The sequence below is a fragment of the Cyprinodon variegatus genome, unplaced genomic scaffold (genome assembly GCF_000732505.1).
Source record: "Cyprinodon variegatus isolate N-32 unplaced genomic scaffold, C_variegatus-1.0 Scaffold192, whole genome shotgun sequence".
In the NCBI taxonomy this organism is placed as follows: Eukaryota; Metazoa; Chordata; class Actinopteri; order Cyprinodontiformes; family Cyprinodontidae; genus Cyprinodon; species Cyprinodon variegatus.
In genome coordinates, this window is record NW_015150645.1 from 368,745 (window position 1) to 391,115 (window position 22,371).

The 22,371-nt window shown below is 37.0% G+C and overlaps 1 protein-coding gene across 2 annotated transcripts in view; it reads right to left on the bottom strand.

Moving 5' to 3' along the window:
- Positions 1-22,371, bottom strand: part of cdh24 (cadherin 24, type 2) — a 255,627-nt gene that overhangs the window by 51,465 nt on the left and 181,791 nt on the right. For both annotated transcript variants that reach the window (XM_015379460.1, XM_015379461.1), the window contains one exon: positions 8,895-9,076. In XM_015379460.1, the coding sequence (XP_015234946.1) occupies positions 8,895-9,076 (182 nt within the window). The remainder of the gene's footprint in view (positions 1-8,894; positions 9,077-22,371) is intronic.

The window sequence follows — 22,371 nt, forward strand, 5'->3', positions numbered from 1 at the left end:
ATACAGTAACTTTGTTTTGCATCCCTTGAAAAGCACACATTAGGCTTTAGATCAACTTATAAAACAGAAACATTAGGACTTACGTTCTTGTAACAACAATGCCTATTCTTGTGCTGCAGTTCCATCTGTCATCCAAATTTTTTTATGAAATTAATTGTACTTCAATATTTTTTTTATTTTTATATTTCCTATAGAGCTCCCCTAAGCTCCTATGTACAAATACAAATCAGCATTATTTCCCTTACAGCCCTCATATCCTTCTTACAAACACATTGCTAAAGATGAAGTGCCTTTGTGATGAAAATTTAACAAGGTGTCCAAAACTTTCCTTGGAGGCTGAGCTTCATGTTGACCTGAAAGCCTCATACAGTTGCATGACATCCATAATGCAGATCTCCTGGTCCATAAAATTCCCGAGGTGCTCAACTGGAATGTGTTTTCCAGTTGTGTTTGTTGAGGCCATTCTAATACACTGAACTCATCAGTAACTGACAAATCAGTAAATTGGGACAGAGGGAAATAAAAATGTATGTCTTCAGTGCATGGCCATAAAGTTAAAACTTGTCATTAAGGATTAACTCAAATTCAAATACAAAAATGTTGGTTGTAGACTTCAATAGACAAAAATGTCTTTCTTCTGACAAAATAACATATTAAACCAGCGTCCCCTGGACACTGACATGCTAGCTGCAGGTGCAGTGTCCGACAGTTCTATCATCAGCAAATAAAAACGTAATTTCTTAGTCCTTATGTCAAGGCTGGAGCACTCATAAAATGTGTTTGTACCTAAAGATTAAAGAGAGGGTTAGAAATAGGAGAAAAATTGTGAATGTGACATTCGATCCTAAATCACTCGTATGAACGATTTAGGAACAAATTGGTTCGTAAAAAGGGTTCTTGCATGCGGCCCAAAGATCTGAAAAAAAAAATGCTGCACTCCAGCAAATTGGTGTCTTGCGACCTCCTGGGGGTCCGGATCCCATCTTTGGGAACCTCTATTCTATACAATACCTATTAGACTTGCTCTCCAGTCATTATTATTTATATAACAAAGATTCCGAAAAGATTACTGAAAGAATTTAGAGTAGTGGCACAGAGAGCAGGCTGTCTGTAGGTGCAAGCCAATCAAGGCTAGATGTACTTTTGGCTTGAAGCATGGTCCACAGGTGACAGTTGCTTCTTTTTATCAAAGTGATGAAGCCGCTGTTGGACCCACACCAAAGAGGAACATTTACAGCTAAGTTTTCCTGTCTCTTCATGAGGCATGAGGGTTGTGGTAGGTGGGGTTTAGAGCACGCTGTGTTGACGCTAAAAGTATCCAGAATAACGAAAAAAACTCTTGACGGACAGTTGGTAAAGGGATTACTTATAGTTCAACTGGCTTTTTTATTTTTGTGCATGAGAAATGTCATGTGTGGTGTAAGTAGGTGTGAAGCCAGCAAAAAAGTGTGGGTCTAAAACTTATTAGATCTGGGAGCAGGTTATAAAATAGTTGGTTTAGCTGCCGTTTCATCTGGATCAGATCCCCTATCCAACCAGGAAGCTTGTAGTATACTGTACATATGTACCAAGCTTCATCTGGACAGGGATACCATAAAAAAAATAACTGTTATGCTAAACAGTTAGCTAATTCCTCAGTATGTGTAATTTTAACATTTTTTAAAGGTTCATAATTGGCATTTAAACAGACTAAGAATTAAAGCAAAGTATTTGCTAAACAAAACAGATGAAAAAGCGGAAATTATTTCACGAGCTATTATGTCTCTGTCCATATGATATTTAGCTAATGTGTGGCTGCATTGACAGACCTGGACTGAGTTAGATCTTTGGACAAGCTAAGCTCACAGTCTGACATGTCCTCCAGAGAGAACATGAAGGCAGGATGAGGTGAAACAGCCAGAAAGATGCAGAGTTAGCATGTTTACTTCCATTTGTTCGTCTCCCTTCCTTTTCTGTATTTCTTTGACGTGTGAGAAGCTCAGGCAGACAAAGAACAGAATGCAAAAAGGCATCAAATGATGATGAGAGGGCTGAGAGAGGGATAATGGCAGGGGTGGGGATAGAAAAAAAATGGAAGAACCCCTTTTTATTGCTGGGGAGGGTCTCTGTAGTGCTGATAGGAAAAAAAAATCTGTGATTAACAGGAGACGGCTTCAGCCAGCACCCCAACTCACAGGCTGTTAATGACCCAGCCTCTGTTGCAAGTCACTAACCCAGTTTCACCCATCCCTGGTGATGCCATGCAACCCTTCCCCCTAGTTTATTCACCAAATATCTCTCTCTGCTTTATTTTTTCTACGATTTTCTTATTCCTGACTCTTGTCTTTTCTAGCAGCCTAACTGTCTTCCAAATCCTTGCTCCGGCTCTCCCTCTCTGTCGACTCTACTACTTCCTAATCTGCTCTTAATGCTCCTGCAGCTTCCACCCACCTCCCATCTGACACATCGTTCTGAGGTAAACTCAGTTCCCTCTCTCCTCCTTTTTGGTTCCTTGCAGTTAAACACGGAGAACAGAGAGGTCAAGTGTGCACTATTGATGTGAGTTTCTGCATATATCTTTCTCTGTAATCAATGTGAAGGTAAACGTCCATGTTTCTACCCATGTGCACTCTCTGTGCATACTGTAAGACAACCTTTCTCCTAGATGAGCCCTAGAAAGATTCAGCCCACAGCAGCATGGCGGTCATCATGGTCAAGGCCAAGGTCTTTGGTAACACAAACTGTTCTGCTGGAATCCCTTCATTCCTTAAAGGCACAACAGATCAGCTGTTTTCACCACTTCAAATTTTCCACTTTATAAAAGCCATTTTTAAGCAACAACATCACAGTAATAAGATCGGATCCTCAAAAATTCTCAAAAATGAATTAAAAGACAATTTCGTAATTTTTTTATCCCAAAAAATTTTCAATGAAGAAAAATATTAAAATTGTAAACAAATTAAAATTATTAGTTGGTGCAAATACTCATAAATGATTGAATTCCCTTTCATATATTCCAAGTTAATTCTATCATACAGATATTTCCCCCACACTTATTCACCACAAATCAAATAGTTTAACCTAATAGAAACATCAGGAATATGTTACCTTGCATCCAATATAAATAATGAGCAAATATTTTAGCTCTGTGATTCTAAGGGTTTCTTATTTTTTCGTAGAGGGTATTTTTCTAATCCGGATCCATTTCTAGGCTGTCTTTGCGTCTTGATAGAGGTATTAAAGTAATACAAAACAAAGTTATGCTAAAATATAAGCCTTCATTGTATATAATGCCTTCCTGTTACAACCAGAAACATCAATGTATTTTATCATCTGCAATAGAATTATGAAGTGCTAGAAAAATAAATCCAAAACTGTTTACCAATGAATATCTAAAAAGTGTGACACGCATTTATAATAAATACCTTCACACTGATACAGGCACATTTAACTGAGCAGAAATTATTCGTTTCCAAGACTATTATTCATATGAAAAATTGTGGCCTACAAACTAAATTCAATGTACAGCCAAGACGGGAAACTGGAAAGATGGATTGAGTTAAATACAGGGAAATAATGGCTGATTCAAAAGTCTTGTGTGGCAGAACCTTACCATACAGCCAGAGCTAGAATAAAGGATTCATAACCCAGATTATTGGTATTCCAGCATTCAAGATATCAATTATTTGAACAGTCTTTCGTCTCTGCTTATCTCCTAAATACATGTTAGTACTATGTGTTTTTGTTTGTTTTGTTAGACTTTCATAAACAATAGTTGAATGGCTAAGTTTTATAAACTAAAACAATCCACCCATGTCAAGATGATCAGTGGTTATTTGTTGAGGAGCCAAATGCAGAGCTGATTAGGAAGAGAGGATTTCTTGTTAAATTTTATGAAAAAGTAAAAATACAGAAGCCATAATCCAGACCCGATCAACAAGAAACACAGCCACCAAAAACTAGGAGACACTAAAGGCTGATTTATACTCCAAAACTAGGTCGTCTGCGTAGGTGTCGCAGTGAACGCAAAGATGTCCCCGCACCTTCCGCAGACACTCTGCTGCACCTCCCAAAGTATAGGTGACCCCAGACAGTGCCGCAGACAGGAGGCCTCTGATTGGTCAAATCTACATCCAATTGCCGGCTTTTATGGTTTGTATGACCGCAATTGCAGAAAACAACTCGTGAAGTTGGACCAGCTAGAAGAGCCAGGTGCACGAGAACACTGGGACCCTTTTTCCACCTGGATTCTCGCTCTTTTTCATCCTCACGTCCCTCCGTTGTCGGACAAACTTGCACCCACTTCCTCACAGCCTCAGCTGTATCTAGACCCAGAGCTAGTTCCTGATTGTACCTCTTGCGTTGTGGCGTGGAATATAACATAGTACAGAAAACGCTTCAAAATTTAGCATAAATCAGAAATGTCTGCAGCAAGCTCACTGCAAAACACTGCTGCGGGGAGTATAACCAGCCCTTAAGCTGGTGAGATCCTAAGTCATCCAAGTCATTCCAAAAAAACAACCCTCTGGACTTTGTTTTTCAAGTTTGAAGACATTTCACTTCACCATCCTGGAAGCTTTTTCTATTAAAAATGTCAAAATTAGCATTGAGTTTCAAGCTTTTTGAAATTAGGAGACACTGAGAAGGAATAATCCTAAGTAATGATGGAATAAAGAAAATCCAGCAAACACACTAACTACAGAATAGGAGTATATATGTCAAACAGAACAATGAATGGAGTAATCAACTGATTGGGAGCAGGTGTGAACAGAAGGATCTAGAAGGGAACAAGGGGAAAGGAGAATGGCACATGGTGGCAACAGAAAGTAAACAAGAAATATAACAGTGCTTAAATATAACCTGACACTAAATCAAAATGAAAATAACGATTTAGAAAAAAAAAAAAAATTGACATAAATCAAAGTGTAACTGAAAACCAAAAACTAAAACTTACAGAGAATAAAGAAGTCCAGAAAGGGAAGAATCATGACAAACTGGCAAAGACTGGAAAAATAAGCCTAAAATTTTTTCTCCATCTAATCCGATTCAAAATGGACTACTTAACAAAAGAAGGAAAGAAAAGTTTGTGACTAATTGCACCTCTTCAACCTCTGCATTATTTACGCTCAAACATTTTGATGTTCATTGACATCGCTTATATAGCTTCTTTTAGTCGATTCTTTTATTTAGCTCCATAAATGTTGAAAATTGGATGGGTTTACCATAATACACAGGAAGTTCATGTTTAGAGTGTCTTTTTGGGCAATTTCGCTCACTGTGTTTTTGTTGGTCTTATAAAATTCCCCCATAAAATACATCAAAGTTGTGGTTGTGACAACTTGTGAAACAGTTTAAGAAATATGAGTATTTCTGTACGTTCTGGGTTGGGTAATATTTGCTGCACTTTTAATTTATTTTCCTCTGATCACCTCGTTTTCTGTTCTTATCCTCTCCTAATTTGCCCTTATGCCCTCTTCTCAGTTTTTTTCCTCCTCTTGTGTTAAATTTATTCCAGCTCTGTTTTCTATTTTTTATTTCAGCTTTCTTGTCTACCTGGATGCTGATTCTTTCCTCCTGTGTTTCTTACTCTCTGGCTGTGCTATTTTCTTCTGTGTGAGGTTGTCACTGATTTCTCAGCTCTTGCTGTCTCTGCATCTCTCTCCCTGTCTATTTGCACGTCTCTCTCTAGTTCCCTCTGCCTCTTATTCCCTTGTTATAGTGCACTCTCTCCTGTCACTGCCTTCCAGGACCTCATTTAAACACTCTCCCCTCACTTCTCTTCATCCTCATGCCTCTCCCTCGCTCATCATTCCAGAGTCCTTTCCTTCCATTCCTTTCCCCTTGCATCGTATACCCCCCCTCCTCTTTTCCCCTTGAAGCTTCCATGGGTCTAGAGTTCCTGCTCTACATATAGACCTATGGCCTGGATTGTTTTTAACAAGTCTCCCAAGGCTAAAACTGACACCTGTTAAATCCACATGTTCTTTTCATCAATATACATCATTCTATATTACCAAAGGCCTTCAAACATTATCTAAGATAATTCAAAGCTATATTTCAAAGTTGCCTCTAAAAATAAGGTATTTTGCATTAAAATATTTATGCCATTTCAAAGACTTTGTTGTTGTTTCTTTATTTACCCCTAACATTTTGAATCCTTAACCTAAAACATTGCTGTGAAAACCTTGGCAGCAACACTTACTAATGTTGTTCACGGTCAATTAATTTTGCTCAAAGGTCAGGCCAAAAGATTTCAGTTGGGCTTGAAACTGGACTTTTACTAGGCCAGTCCCAGACCTTAATCTTTTAAAAATAGTTAGAAGGTGACGTTCTGTTTACATCATGTACAACTTGATAGTTGAGCATTCTGCCTTTCATTAAGTGATAAAAATACAAGGTCCGAATGATAAGGCAGCAGCAGTACATACAGTATTATCACAAACTACCACCATGTTCTGCATAGTAAATTTTAATTTATTATGACGTGTTACTTTTATGCCAAGTGAACTGCATACTTTAAATATTTATATTTGGCTGAAATGTAGATGTAACATCCCTACCATTTAAACTAAAATGCACATCTAGTAACAGTAAAACTGTTTCATAACCTTGATAACCCTGATTAAATCACAATTAAATCATAATGTATTTATCTCCACTGAATCAAAATTATTTCTATAAAATGCAGACAGACAGACAGAATATGATGGTTCTGTTGATAGATCGATAGATAAACTTGTTTTTGGAAAGTTGTGAGCAAACAAGTCCGTCATAAAGTGGGATAATGATAGACGGCCACAAAATAAACAAAAGTCAGATTGTTACACGTTCTTTAGTGATTTGTTGCCGTAGGTTTAAATTTGTATTTACTATGACGTGTTACTTTTATGCCAAGTGAAACAAACCATTCCAATAGTTCCACTTATGCCTCATCAGTTTAAAGAAATGTTTTGTTACAAATGTGAGAGATGCCTTTGTGTTTAAATCTGCCATGTGTGTGCATATGTCCTGCACCCTATAAACCTGGAAAAATAACTTATCCTGTTTATCAAACTGATCACAACATCCCAACTGTGTGTACAGGGATGGCAGAATCATGCTGTGGGGTTCTGATATGAAAGTGGTTAGAGTCAAAGGGAGAATGAAATGAGCTTAATGCTGGAGCATCTTGGAAAGACTCTTGTTCGAAGAGGTTAGAACCTGGAGTGAGGATCAATAATCCTGAACATAAGGCCAGAGCTTCAGCTAAATGATTTACATCCGCAGTTTCCATACCTCCCCCAAAAATAAAAATGATAAAGATTTAGAACCATAACTCCTGTTTTTAAGAAGAAGAAAAGCCATAAAGATGCATAAAGATGCAGCCTAAGGTATAATATAGCAACCAACATCTAAGTATATTCATGCTTTAGAGTAGACAACGTATTAGACTTGACTCTAAAATCTATGTTCTCCTTCGTATCTGTATCCAACCTGACTGAGCCTGACCTATTTTCTAAAAAAGGATTGCCATGAAGTTCATTGTCTAGATGTGAAACACTTCCACAGTAGGATTGAAGTGTGAACCCAAGGAGCCTAGAACCAGTGCACATCACAAGTGCACAAATAAAACTGCTTCATATTTATGAGTTATCTTGTGCTCTACTTTGTTGAGATAAAAACATAGACATTTGTAGTTATGTGAGGAATTGTACAGGTGCTAAAAGTGTATGAATTTTGTTTTAAGGCTTTGTAAATCCTGATGCATCTTCAATAAAAAAGAAAAACTTAATTTAACATACACCCCCCGTAAGTAGAGATATACAGAGCATGTTCCTAGGTCGAAGCTTGCTCAGCACGCATGCTTGCCTTAATAGTAGATTGCTCAGTGAACTTAGAACATGCTGAGCAGAAATGGCTTGTTCAGAAAACCCTCAGTGAGTGACACCCCACAGATCAGAACACTTCTGCCTTCATTAAAAAGGAGTTTTGTGTGTTTTTACTTTTACTCCAGGGAGGTTTCTGATGAGCTTCTGAAGAACTTATGTCTTAGACTGGTTGCCATGAGAGCCTTCTCTCTGCATTAATGCATCTAACGAGCACAGGAAGGGGGCGACCATCCCTGCACAGACACATATGTCCGATTAGAACTGGTTACAAGAGAATGTCAGCTCTCATCAACCCCACCATGCAAACATATCTTCATAGGAATATGATTACTGGGGATGGCAGGGAGCTTTGAAATTGAAATAATCCAGTGTTAGACTGAGGGGATCTATTAAGCAGCTGCACTCAGAATGGAAATTCAAAGCTTTAGCAATCCATCCCTACTGCTGAAAGGCAACAGTCAAAACACCTCAGCGGTGGTCAAAACAGTTTTTTTTTTTTTGCAGTAATTTGCACTCTGTACAAAAAAGAAGAGGCATTTGCATTTAGATGCGTGGTGCTTTAATTGATTTTCATACAGATGTTTCATTGTGTTTGCTGTAAACAGATGGCAATATTGATTAAGAAAAGAGAGTCTGGTTCATTGCGAATGAATCAAGCAAGAAATTGAGCTTGTTGTTGTCAGAAAGCCATCAAAAGGCTCAGAAATGAAGGGGGAAGGATTCAGAGACAAGGTAGGATGAATACAGATTAGCTGGTTTAAAAAAAAAATGAGTGAGGAGGCTGCTAATTGATGAAGTGTGTAAAATCTTACAAGCTTACAGTGTTTTCTGTTTATATCCAGGTAATTCTACTTTAATGGGCTTAGAGAACATGTTGTTAGCAATGCCTCGACTCAAAACAGCTTTCCTCTAAAGACCTTCCCACGTTACCTGTGTCATCCTCTCATCATCTGCTCCTCTTCTGCCTGTACTCTCCAAACCTCCAAACCCACAAAAAACAACTGCTTCCTCTTCCATTTAGAAATGCCTTCTGCTTCCATCTCTTACCTTGTTGAGAATGATAACCGCCTCCTGGTTCACACCGGTAATGTTGAAGGTGTCCCCCGTCTCTCCTTCCAGGATGGTATACTCCAGCTTGGCATTCTCGCCCAGGTCAGCGTCAGTCGCGGAGATGCGTCCGATCTCGGCGCCTGGGATGGCCAGTTCAGACACGGAGAAGGACCACATGCCTGACAGCAAATACACATGATGCATCCATTAGCCAAGCAAAGCTATGGGTTAAACTCCACACTTAAGATATACAATTCAAATATTCTTACATTTTTAGGAGCTAAAAGTTTTACATTCAAACCAACTTTTTTCTTCTTGCCTAAGCTTTGTACACCCTATGATTTCCCTATGAACTGCATACTATAAATATTTATATTTGGCTGAAATGTAGATGTAACTTCCCTACCATTTAAACTCAAATGCACATCTAGTAACTGTAAAACTGTTCCATAACCTTGATAACCCCTAATAAATCACAATTAAATCATAATGTATTTATCTGCACTGCATCAAAATTATTTCTATAAAATGCAGATAGACAGACAGATAGAATATGATGGTTCTGTTGATAGATTGATAGATAAACTGGTTTTTGGCAAGTTGTGAGCCAACACTTCTGTCATAAAGCGGGATAGTGATAGACGTCCACAAAATAAACAAAAGTCAGATCGTTGCACGTTCTTTAATGATTTGTCATCCTCTGAATAAGTAAGTTAAATCTCATAGATGCCCGACTAAAGATAATAAAGATTGCATAGAATTTTAAAAGGTTTTTAAATAGAAAAACCTGGCATATTAGTAATATTCTGTAGACTTTCTTGGAGCCATTCTTTCCCGCATTCCAAACACTGAAAATAAGTTTCTATATAACTTGGTGTATGAACTGGCTTATGTAGTCGTCTTGAAGACTTTAGTCATTTGTCAACAGTGATTGAACTTCATGGTGTAACATTTGTTTAATGAGTGAATGACAGACATGCATTTCAATGTAAAAACATAAATAAATTTGAAAACATTAATAATAAGCTGATTAAATATTTATGAGCAGAGATATAAATACATACAGTTTAAAAAATATGATTGGTATTTCAGTTCTTCATCAGCTTTTAAAAACACTTCAGCAAAAACTGTTTTGACACCATGCTTCATATTTATTCTCTTTTATATAATTATGATTACCATCCAATCTTATATCTTAATTATGCTTTGGGTAAAATACATCTAAATCCTATGTAATACTGTACACCAGCTTTCAGCACACTTTAGATTGCTGCTTACATTTTTACTCATATTATCATATTTATATTCATTAATAATCCAGCATTAAGTTGAATTGTTTAATCACCACTGGTCTTATTGGAAACTGCTGCTATTAACCTGATAGGCTCCGCCTTAAATGCCTTCCGTTTATTTCCAGCTTCAAATGTGACAATCGGAGTCGAACTGCATCACGTCATTAGTGCTGATACAATTCATTTGTTACCTAAATGCTTCGTTATGTCCTCGAAACGATTTCCACATCTGTGCTGAGCCAATATTTACAACCTTTCCCTCAGATAAGGCAGCTATTAATTTAAAATGAGCACAGCGGATAAAGGTGAGGGATAAAGAGGAGTATGGGTTTGAGTGCTTACCGCTGTGCCATTATTAAAGGACGAAAAAATCTGCTGTTAAAATAACTAAATTAAAGGACACTGGGATTAGAAGACAGGGAAGAGGTAATAAAGCAAACAAATAGACTGCAGAGAGGGAGTTTCTCAGACCACCTCCTTTTTAAACTTGATGAACTGAGCCACCTACTCATTGCAATCATCCTCTTTTTAGTCCCTGAGCTTTCCATTTCTTCTAACAAGCATTCATTCAGATAACAGGAGATTTTCCTGTCTGCTACTGTTATGTTAAAACACACATTTTTCCACTACTGTGCACATTAAAGTAGAACTTCATATATTCTTTTGCTGGCTTTGCAATTTATATTAGATTGGTGAGAAAAATACAAGGTACAAGGCAGCATTAAAGGCTTAAAAACTACATATTCCCATGTCAGTGTGAATTCACACATTATTTAGACATCTCATTTCATCTTACCCACACACACAGAGCTGCCACGGGCAAAAACATGGTCTGTGGGAAAAGAAGAAATCGAGAAAACAGGCTCGGCTCACCAACATCGAACATCGGCTGTTATCTCCTCTGCTAAAACTAAAGGAATCAGATCAGACTTGTAAATACCAGAGAGAACAACGTCTCAACAAACACGTCAGGATGACAGGATAAAAGATAGATAGCGTTCAACAAGGCAGTATCAGTGCCAACAGGCAGCCAGGTAAATTCTGCAAATGTGTTAACATTACAACAGAACAAAGAGGGACTTTGCTTCAGTTTGAAAATCGGGTTTAGTGGTTCAAATGTCAAAGTGTTTATTGGCAGTGAAAGTCCTCCCTCAGGATGTTTATAGTGGTACAACTGTGGAGTTGTTGCTTACCAGTAATTATTATTATCAAAAGCCTATTTCATGGATTTTAACAATTTCTTTCTCCAACTCCATTTTTTTTCTTTTTTACAGAGTCATAAACTATATGGTTCTCCCCCAACAATAGATATTGCGATATCAAGACTCTTTTTGCTTATCTACTGCGGGAATGATAACTAACTCCATGCAGCTTGATGAAATATAATAACCTGTTTACATATTTGGTGTAAATTTCCTGTACTGCTTATATTTTCTGAATTTCAAGAGCATTATGGGGGAGATATTTATCTGTTCATTGTCTTTTGCCTATTCAAGCCTGGATCTTGGCAGTTGAAGGTCCAGAAGGAAAACCCCAGGCATACCTCTCTGCAGTAACACCCGATGGCCTAATTTATGGGGTTCTAAGGAATTCTCAGGTGACAAAGACAACATTCCTACTCTCATTCTGGGTCTGGTCTGGGTTTTTTTTCCTATAGAGACTTACTTAACTGTCCAAACCACCTCAACTGTTTCTACTTAAGGTGTTGGAGGAATAGCTACATTATTTTACCCAATTCCTAAGGCTGAGACCAGCCATCCTACAGAGGAATTACACTTGTGTCACTTTTATCCAGGATCTTGTTCTTTCCATTATGATCCATATCTCTTGAACCATAGTTAACCGTTGGAATGTTGTAAAGTAGGAGCTTTGACACCGAACATTCTTCAATACAACAAAATAAAATGATTGATTAAGCATGAATTGTGGCGGACAACAGTCTGGTCTGTCTAACATTCTCCTGCTAGATCATCCTTTTAACCAGGATATTTAAATTCCTCCGTTGAGATCCCAAGACCCACTTCTGGCCAGGATCAGACCACCCTTTCCTACTGGAGACTCTGAGGAGCTAACTTTTATCCTGAATGCTTCATACTTTTCTTTATGCTAAAGGTAATGGACTGAATATCTTAACAGAACTACATTATCCACAAAAAAAATGAGGCTTCAGGTTTTGAAACACACTCTCTCCTGATTAACGATATCAGCAAAAAGTGGCAGTCCTAGCCAACTCTGGCTTCATAGATGAATTTTTTTTGGTCTTATCAAATTCCAAGTGTGTGATTGCAGATGGAGAAATTATTTAACCAAAATCTCTAAATTAATATCTGTTTTTTTTCTGCCTGTTGAATATTTAGAAGCTCTTACAAGTCTCATAGACTGTAGTCATCATTAGCTAAAGTTAAAATGGTGGCAGAGAAGGCAATAGCTTAGTTTTTCTAACCGTTGAATTAAAAAGAGACGTTTTCCCTTCTTGAAACCACTTTCTTTGGGGTTTTGACTTTGGTTACCATATCTCACAACACAAATCAAAATCAATCCAAGCAACAACCTATGAGAAATTGTGAATTATATACAAGGAGTAACATTTCTAGCCACTCATATGTGTGCAGCTCATCTCTTATCATTTGTTTTATTAAAAAAGGGAAGGTGAGAGGCAAAAGCTTATTTGTTTCCAGCAGGGTAGTTGTCAGCTGTGACTGAGATGTGATACAGATTACTCTACATGACAGAAAGAACCCAAAGCAACACAAACAAACAGCTTGTTTTTGACACATGAGCAGTAATCAATTTCTATTTCTAGTATGTGAGACAGACACCCTGTTAGACATACAATTTGTTTTTGACATCCTACAGTTAAAGTTGCCTAGGTTAGTTTTCTCTATGGTAATGCTCCTGTAGGCTTAGGCTGCTGGAGGACATACAGACACATTTTAATCAGTTCTATATTGTACCTCTAGCATCCAATTTTCTATCATCCAGCATTTTGTGTTGCTTCAACTTCTGACTTTATGTTCTGTCTGTTTTTTTTTTGGTCATGGTGGCTGCATTTTTCCTGCCACTCTAGCTGTGACCAACAATTTAAATTTACAGATGACAGTTTTGGGTCATTTACTCATGTTTCAGATTTTGTTTATTCTGTTCAAAGCTGTTATTTTTTATCCATACATTTGAAGCTTGAAAATGACAGATTTCCAGCGGCCAATTTTATGTTATTTTGATATTTCTGTTGTACTTTTATACCATGTAATCTTTATGTAGTGATTTGAACCTTGAAAAAAACATCAGAAGGGTTTTAAGGATATACTTTTTCTGAAAAGGAAATAAATAAGTCAGAGGGTATAAAAAAATCGTTGCCCAAATAATATGATTGTAAATGGCCTGTACGTATACAGTGTTTTCTGGACAATATAGCACTAAAAGCCACACCCACATATTTTATTTTATTTTATTTTTTTACTCAAAATGTACATGTAGAAGCTGAACCAAGCTATAAGCCGCTGATATCTACTGAACTGTCCCAAACGAAGCCTTTTGGGGGAGCTCATCCTATCACCCCCAGAGTAGGGACGTAGACAAACGTTAGCTCCCGTTAGCTTGTTGGCTCGTGGCAGTAAGTGCTTTTAATGAAAGATGGGACTTTGTCAACTCTTTATTTCAGGAGTTTCTTCATTAATTAAACAGCTTTAATGCGGCAATTAAATGTCAAAATGTGTGAATTTGGGAGATCTGTTCTTTTTTGTGCCTGTTGCTAGCATTTGCTTGTGCTAAATGAAAATTTACCCCTTATTTTTTTATTTCCAATTTTTTGACTTCCACCCCTTGGCGGTTAGGAAAAAAATAAATAAATTCAAATAATTTTTTTTTTTTTACATTTTTTTTATTACTTTTGTCAATTTCTTTTCATTTTACTTGCAACACATTTTATTCTGTCTTTATTGGAAGGGTATGTAAACGTTTAAGTACAACTGTACGACGGTAAAACCAAAATTGGAAGAAAAAAAATTATTTACAAATAGAATGACTTAAACTCTTTCACATTTTTGACTTAAAGAAAATTTTTCAATATTTAAGAAATTATCCTGTAATTGTCCTCTCACTCTGACATCTACCCTAGAGTTTTTTCAAAATAATGACTCCAATACTCCACAGACACAAAAATTCGATTATATGATACTGTCAGAGTGGGTTTTGAAGACATTAAATTAATCAGGTCAATTATTAAAAGACAAACTGTGACAAGACTAGGATAATAGGTGCAGTGATGCAAGAGCTAGATCTACCTGCATAAAAGCCTTCAGTGCCTAATTGTCTGGATCACTGCATAGTACTGTACCATCAATTAATAGAAAAACACAATGCTACATGATAAATGACTTAAACCAAACAGACATGACAAGAAAAGTTGTAAGATTTCTAGGATTTCGGTAAACTGAAGCAATAAATAAAATTACAAAAACAGAAATAAACCTTTCATCTGTAAATAAGATGAGGGTTTTATTTTACAAGGATTTGCAAACTATAGATGGTTCTGCTTGCTAGAACCACACCATTTTCCTTCCCACACATTTTGAGCATTAACTGTGACAGCAGCAATAAACCTGGTGTTGGCCTTAAGCTCCCAGGGACCATAAGCTGCCCCTATAACTGTTCACTGCCTTCCAGTCAGCTCTTTAGGCCACTTATTTCTTTGCCTGATTTTCTATTTCTCTTCAGAGTTAGACTCCGCTCTCATTTCAGCAATATTCTCAAGGTACTCTAATAGGAAGTCAAGGACCCCTTTGCGCTTATCAATCTGTGATGTCAAAGGTATAATGGCTCTTTTCAATGCATTTACATCAAATCGCAAGCTAAACGAAAAAAGAAAAATAAAGGGGATTAAGTGATTTATATGCACGTGTGGCCTTTTTGCTTTTAAGTCCAACAACACAGGAGAACTAATAACAGGTCCTTTATCACATAATTACAGTTAAATGGTTAATAGATTTGTGATTACTCTGTATGTTTAATTATACTTTGTCTTAAAACTGCACCTAATGCATATAATAATGAATAATCTGCCAATTTCATATGATATTTTATCTGACTGACAAAAGAAATCTTTTTGTTTAAAGAAAAAACATTTTGCGTTTCTTTTCATGTGGTTAAGTGTTTCTCCGTAAAAAAAAAAAAAAAGGGAACCTCGTAGTTTTGGTTTGATTCAACATGATACTTAAGATTTGCTGGAGGCATGACTCAGATGTTCTCAATGTAAACATTCTAATAAAAATCTTTCATAGCTGTTCCACAGCTGCTCGCTAAAAAATTATTTGTCACAACAGCAAACAAAAACAGTCTGAGTTGCAAATAATTTGATAAAGATTCTGAAAAGATACTAGAACGGTGCAGTAAAAAAATATGTGGCCCTTTACAGGCTTCTGTTTATGCTTTGCCATCAAACCGACCTGCTTCAGATTATCAGACACATTTGAATACTCAACATGCCTGAGAACATTTAAAAAGCAGTTTGCATCAGTGATGAATGAAAGGTATCTTAATCAACCTGGACCTATAGAGAACTGAAATCCCCCCCTTTTTAAGTCATGAGTTAGTTGAAAAAAAACCTCAGTTGCAGGAGAGCTAAACTACTCTTTACTTGATGGACTGTTTTAGCACAAATGCACTTTATACAAACACTACATGCCACATTTTTTTAACGTTTGGATTCATGTGGAAGGAGACAAAGTTTTTTTTGATAGGTGTTTTAAAAATATTATTAAAAACACTTAATGTATGTATAAAACCTATGTGTGTATAATTATTTGAATTATGAGATGCCATCTCAGTAAAATTTTGTTATGGTTACATGATGACAATTAAAACTCCTGATTTTTTAACCACTTTAGAAAACTATTGCCACCATACATTGCAAAATTATTCAAACCCCATGACATTCTTTTTACTCTATTACTAAATAATTTGCTGCGTTCTTTCAGGATATTATGTGACAGACCAACACAAAGCAACTACTAATTAAAACAAATGACTATTTGCATCATACCCCCTAAATAAATACTTTGAAACCCCCCGCAGCTGCAGGTCTTTAGGGGATGTCTCTTCCAGTTTTTCTACATCTAGAGATTGACATTTTTTTGTCAATTTTACTTTGAACAACAGCAGCCTGAGCTGAATCAAATTAGTTTGAGAGCCTCTTTGTTATTTTCAAGTCAACCCACTGATTCTCAATTAGATCTTGGTTTGACCATTCATTACATGACCGTGCATAATAATGCAGGGTCTCATTTTCTTTTTCTTTCAACAAAGGATTAATTCTTGCCACTGTTCTATAAATAAACCAGACCACTCCATTTGGCTACCAATCTAGGTGATTTACTGTTTTTGACAGTATAACTATTGGTACCACCTGTCACAGTACAAGTTAGGATTTTAATGCATTAGCAGGTCACTATAAAGCCTTTAATATTATATCGTAAAGCATATGAAAGCAATCAGAGAGCACAGATTGTTCAAAAATATATATTTAATTGAAGACGGAGTTTGTCAAGGCCCACGTAGTCGCATAGGAGTCGGCTCACTAAATCGAAACAAAGTGCCAATAACTAAATGCTAAATGCCAGTTTATGTGGCATGACTACCAAGCCTACCATCTGGGACTGACATAACACCAGAAGGCTGCAACGAAGGCAGTTCGAGCATAAACATGCCTGTTACTAATGAGATAGCAAATTAACAAAGTTATTTACAAATCAGAGCGTGCGGTTCTTATTGATCTAGAGAATTGTGTGGTAAAGTAGGACACAAAATGCTCCGGGTTTTTTTTTTTTTGCACATACACACCAAGACTGAACATTTCCAGTCTTGTTCTGTCTAATGCATACTTGTCACATGCGGGGAGCGCTCAGGAGAATAGCGACAGAGGGGGTGTGATGATAGTAAAGTAGGCTAGCCCTAGTCATTATCAGCTTTCTGTTCACACTGGAGAGCAGCTGGCAACAAAAGCCATACATCATTTCCACCTGTGATGGACTGGGTGGTAGAGAGGGAGGGAGGCTAAGAGATTTATCCAGGGAAATGGCTAAAGAGGATAGAGGAAAAGGTGAGTGGTAAGGGAACAAATCAAGAAGCTCAAAAAGCAGCTGAGCTTGGCTTGTGATAAAAATCACACCTTGGGTTTAAAATAGAGCTTGGATGGCCTGTTTTCTGCTTTTGTTCACACAGGTAAAGCCATTAAGCCGAGCTGTGAAAAAGCAGCATCGACATGTCAGCCATGTTCATAATATCTCACTAATGTAGTTCTACTGGCTATAATTGTCCCATTGAAAAAGGATTGTCAGTGCTGCTGTGTTGTGTATGGGCACATCCTTAAAGAAAAAAAAACAACTTTCTTTCTTTGTCGTCTCAAGTAGCCCGTAACAATTCCCCCAGGACTGTTCGAAACTGGGGGTCAACTAAATAGCGTAACAACATGAAACAGTCTTTTTATTGTTTTTGCATGTTTAACACCTTCCATAATCTTTTATCATCTTTTATTGCCATGTCAACACATGCATTAAGTATGAACAGAAATGTAGATACCTGTAAATAGCTGTCAAAAAACATCTTTAAAGCAAATTTCTTCTTCTTCTCTATCAGTTAAGAACTAGCTATCCTTTTAAAATGACTCAGAACTAATCCATAAATAGTTTACAACCTTATTGCATTTTGTGTAATTTAAAATGCCTTCATGTCTGTTTATCCTCTAAAGGATTGGATAGTGGTATCTGTAAATTAGGCTGCAGCTCTCAGGCATATGGATATTGTTATTCAGTGCTTTGTAACTGCCTCTTCCTGAAGAATTGAAGAGTAGTTTATTGAATAGGTACAGTGTAAGCACCTGATGACATACATCATTGGGTGGGCTTCGTTTTCTGTGGTGAGGCAGATGTTGACGAATGGGAAAACCTGAAGAAGCCAAATTGGATTTATCAAGCTTTATGGACTTGGATTGGGTTCCAACGCTTTTGTCCGATGTACGTTTTTGTTTCTGTTCACCCTTCAATCTAAGTTCTAACAAACTTCTATTGCTGTCCCTTGCAAAACTGTCAATAAGTCACTTATCAGTCAAGGTTACTATTGCTTAAAGTTTACAGTTCAGTTTTATAGTCAAGTGAAAAAACAGCTTGACATTCAACGGTCAGTGAGGAATCACCAGCCTGAGGGTTAAGTTCCCAGCAGGCTAAAAGCTGCATTCGGTTATTACCCTGAGGAAGTGTGAAGAAACTGCACCTGCTTTGGTTTCCCATGAAACCCTAAGTCGGATTTTGCAACAAAGTAAGACACACTCATCAATTTCATTGAGGGTGTGCAAAATCTACTTTTTCTGCTAAACCTTTTTTTAGAGATAGGTGAGATAATTAGAAGCAGAAATCAAGAACCAAATATTGCATTGAAATGTCACTAAGAGAGACATTAGCTGATGATTTCTTTGGATTCTCAGGTTCCTTCAGATATTCTTCTATGTAGACGTTATTGGAAGTTTTTTGTGACTATACAGAATTGCTCAAAATATTATACTGAAAACTGACATGTTCTAATATTCTAATAAATTATAACTAAACCATCAAATTTGTGATTTTCAAAAGGTAATACTAACATATAGATATAATTACTTTCCAATAAATATGCCTTTAGGTAGGTCCCATTTTAAGGTAAAGGATTAACATCTTGAGTGGCTGTTAAATATATAAATATAAGATTCCCTTATGAAAAAATTAGGTTTAGTTAGTAATTTTAAAAAGTACTAGAAGCCATGAACCAAAGTGACACGTGATGGGTTTTAATTGGAGCATCTTTATTTAATACAGGTTCAAAAGTGTAGAAAAGACCCCAAATTAATAAAGTGCAAGATAAAGGTGGGGTGTTTTCAGTGAAGAAGGCGTGATTGAAAAAAAATTCAAATGAATCTGAAATAAAAGTGCATAATGTAAGAGAGATATGAAGACCAGAACAGAGAATGAGTGAGAAACCACACATCTTGAAGACAAGTGTGGACAAGGGACACTGCTGTAAAAGCACTTGTAGATGAGAGGGAGAGAGGGTTAAGTGGAAATATAACAAAATAATAAGAGGACGGGCTCCGCCGCATCTTATCTGAGCCAGAGGAGGCATGTTTCTTGTGATGCTGCTGGTGGCTGAAGGCTTCGAGTTAGCAAAGTCATTAAAAAAATGTCTAGCTGGCTAAAGCACATGCAGTGGTTTTGAAAATAGCCTGAATAAAATTTGCATTCGTTTAGGGGCAGTCCATCACAGAGGTATTTATACCCAAGAGAGCTTAAGGGAAAAGGCCAGAGAGACTTAGGGGATGATCAAGACCAGCACCATGTGATTTAGGCATCACAAAGAGAGACAGATGAAGGAGGGATGAATAAGAGTCTTGTAACAGCCGTCTAGAGAGTTGGCTTTTTGTGTGTTTTTTTTTCCGTTCTAAAGGCTCGGTGGGGGTACATTAAAATGAAGGCAGTAAGTGAAAGTGATGCCTTCTCTCTCAGTACTCAGGGGGTTAATAAGAAAATAGAGAGGATTTCATTCCTTTCCTGCTCCAGGGCAAGCCTTGCGCAGCACTGCATGCTGCTGTTTAACTTGCCGTGTACAGAGGTAGGCCATTAGCCATTACCGAGCTCAGTTCACACGCCTTATGGACTAGGAATAAAATGTGAGGTGTGCCCGAGTGTGTGTTCGTGTCCGATAATCCATTACTGTGTGAATGGGTGCCCTAAAGCTTGCAGGCGTGGGTGCACTGAGGTGCCAACGCAGACCTAGTCTAGTGTCTTTCTGCTGCCTGCAGCTGACTAAAACAGCCCACAAGATTTGCCAGTGGTAAAAAAAAAAAAAAACCATCAAGTCAGAGACAACTCATAACAGTGCCTGATTTAGTCAAACTGTGAAATTTTTACAAATGAGAAAATGAACAGGACCCTTTAAAAAACAAGACCTTCAACATCGTAAGGGAATGAAAATGATCCTGCATTATTAACGTGTTACACAAGGTTTTTACGATTTACAGATCTATAATTAAAACACCATATAATATTCATAAATATAAACTTCAATATTCATTTATAAGTAACTTGTTTGGACCTTCAGAAAAATAAGTGACTGAACACTAGTTTATTTTCATATCAACCACTGCCTTTATGATCTATAAAAAAAATTGAACTCTGATCCACTTTTTAAAGAAAAGGATTTAAAACTACAAATATCCTTTAAATAAATCTCTGTATTGTTTCAAAAGACATTATGTATGGTACAGTGGCAGCTGGTGAAAAATATTTTTGGTGGGGCTGATATAGCCTAGTGTATGTCTCCAACTAATCCAGAATAAGAATTCAAATAAACAATTGGACAATAAATACAATTTAACAGTAATTATTTAATTTACTATATAATAACAGTAACAGTGATGATTTTGGTCACAATAACCATGACATGAAATTTTCATATCCTACAACAGGGATGTTCTTCTGGCAAACAGGTAGATAAATAAGGATCTCACCGAATTTGGTGGAAGTTGCACCTCGCTCGTTACGTTTGCCATCGTCCCTCTAATTGTCTGCAACTGCGCATTGGGTGCAGAAGCTTGTTAAAGGGCAGTATTTTTAGCGCCCCAAGACCATAAAATTCTGAGACACTGATTGGCCATTAAATTATTAAATTGACCTAGCAATAGTACATGATTGACAGATTCTCTCCACATGTGGGGCAGTCTGATCAGAGCCCCAAGACAGAGACGTTAGGAGTCTGTCTGTGGAAATTCACAAATGAATGACAGTAGATAGGGAAATGTAGTTTATATAATTTGTTTTGCTTATAGGTACACACTCTAGAGAGTAAAACTGACATGTATGAGTTCATTTGTAAAAATATATTTTACGTTTCTCTCTTCTTAAAAGGGAGGGCGGTGCCCCAGCGCCCCCTATGGGCCGGCCACCAGTGGTATGGTATCTGTTTTTTTTGTTTTTGTTTTTTCATTTGTTGAGTATTTATATACATGTTCCTTTTTGTAGTCTACTATGTCAAATCACCATAGCAATGTCAGATTGATCTGTTGGGTTACTTTACCCTTTATGAAAATGGAATTAAGTGCTAAAAAGTCATACTCTTAAAGAGTATGACTTTATTTTTAGCTAAATCATATGATTGAGTTGAAAAAGTAAGAAAAGATAAGTTTTAATTTGATTTACATTTATGTTAAATTATTATATAATATGTTGCCTGGAAACAAGTTAGATAATTAAGTTCAGTTTATGTTCCAATTTTAAGTTGGAAAAACTTAATCTAATTGCTTGTTACCAATTAAAGCAATTTTTTTTAAGTAGACCAAACAATTTTATTGTTACAGTGTATTGTGAGAAGTTAGCAGGCTGTTTTCTTTTGCTGTCTTAATTTAAAAGCACCAATGGAGACCAGAGAGTACTACAGCTACAGACTGTTCTGTGAAAATATTGTTTGACATTAAAACAGTCTGTGCCAAACAAAAGGTTGGGGGATGTGAAAAATAGCAGGAAAAATGACCAAAATGACCAATACTAAGAGCTTAACTGAGTCATTATTGACTTAATGCTGAAGTCAATTGTCAAATATGCTGGAGATCTAACTATTAAAGCCTTCTAGGTCAGACAGAGAGGGGGGTTATCTCTTCCGGTGTGGAGGAACACTTAAAGGGACATTATGTAACAATTTCTCTTTTTTACTGCCTTAAATAAATGACTGCATTTACATATAAGTTACGCTTGGTGCATTATTACCTCCACTAATAGTTAAATGCATTTTCTTAAGCAAAGAATTGTATATAGGTTTATACATACAGTAAGGCTGATCATCTATTTGCCAAGTGTCATCACAGTCTGCCCTCTTAAAAGTACAGACACCAAAAACGACGCATTTCCCCTTTCTGGCAGTTCAGTGGAATGGAGAGGTGGAGGTGAAGAGCCTTTGGAGGTGCTAACTGAAAACCTGAAAGTCAGCACTTTGAGCAGCACCAGACATATGCATGCGCCTGCACAGGTGGAAGGAGCTGATAAATGAGAAAGATTTTAGAAGGAAGTTTCTTCGGTTGAAGGAATCTGTATTTTCAAGACATGTGAGGCCTGTGAAAAGTAGGGACTGAGTGTTCAACAACATTCATTCAAATGCAAGATTTAATA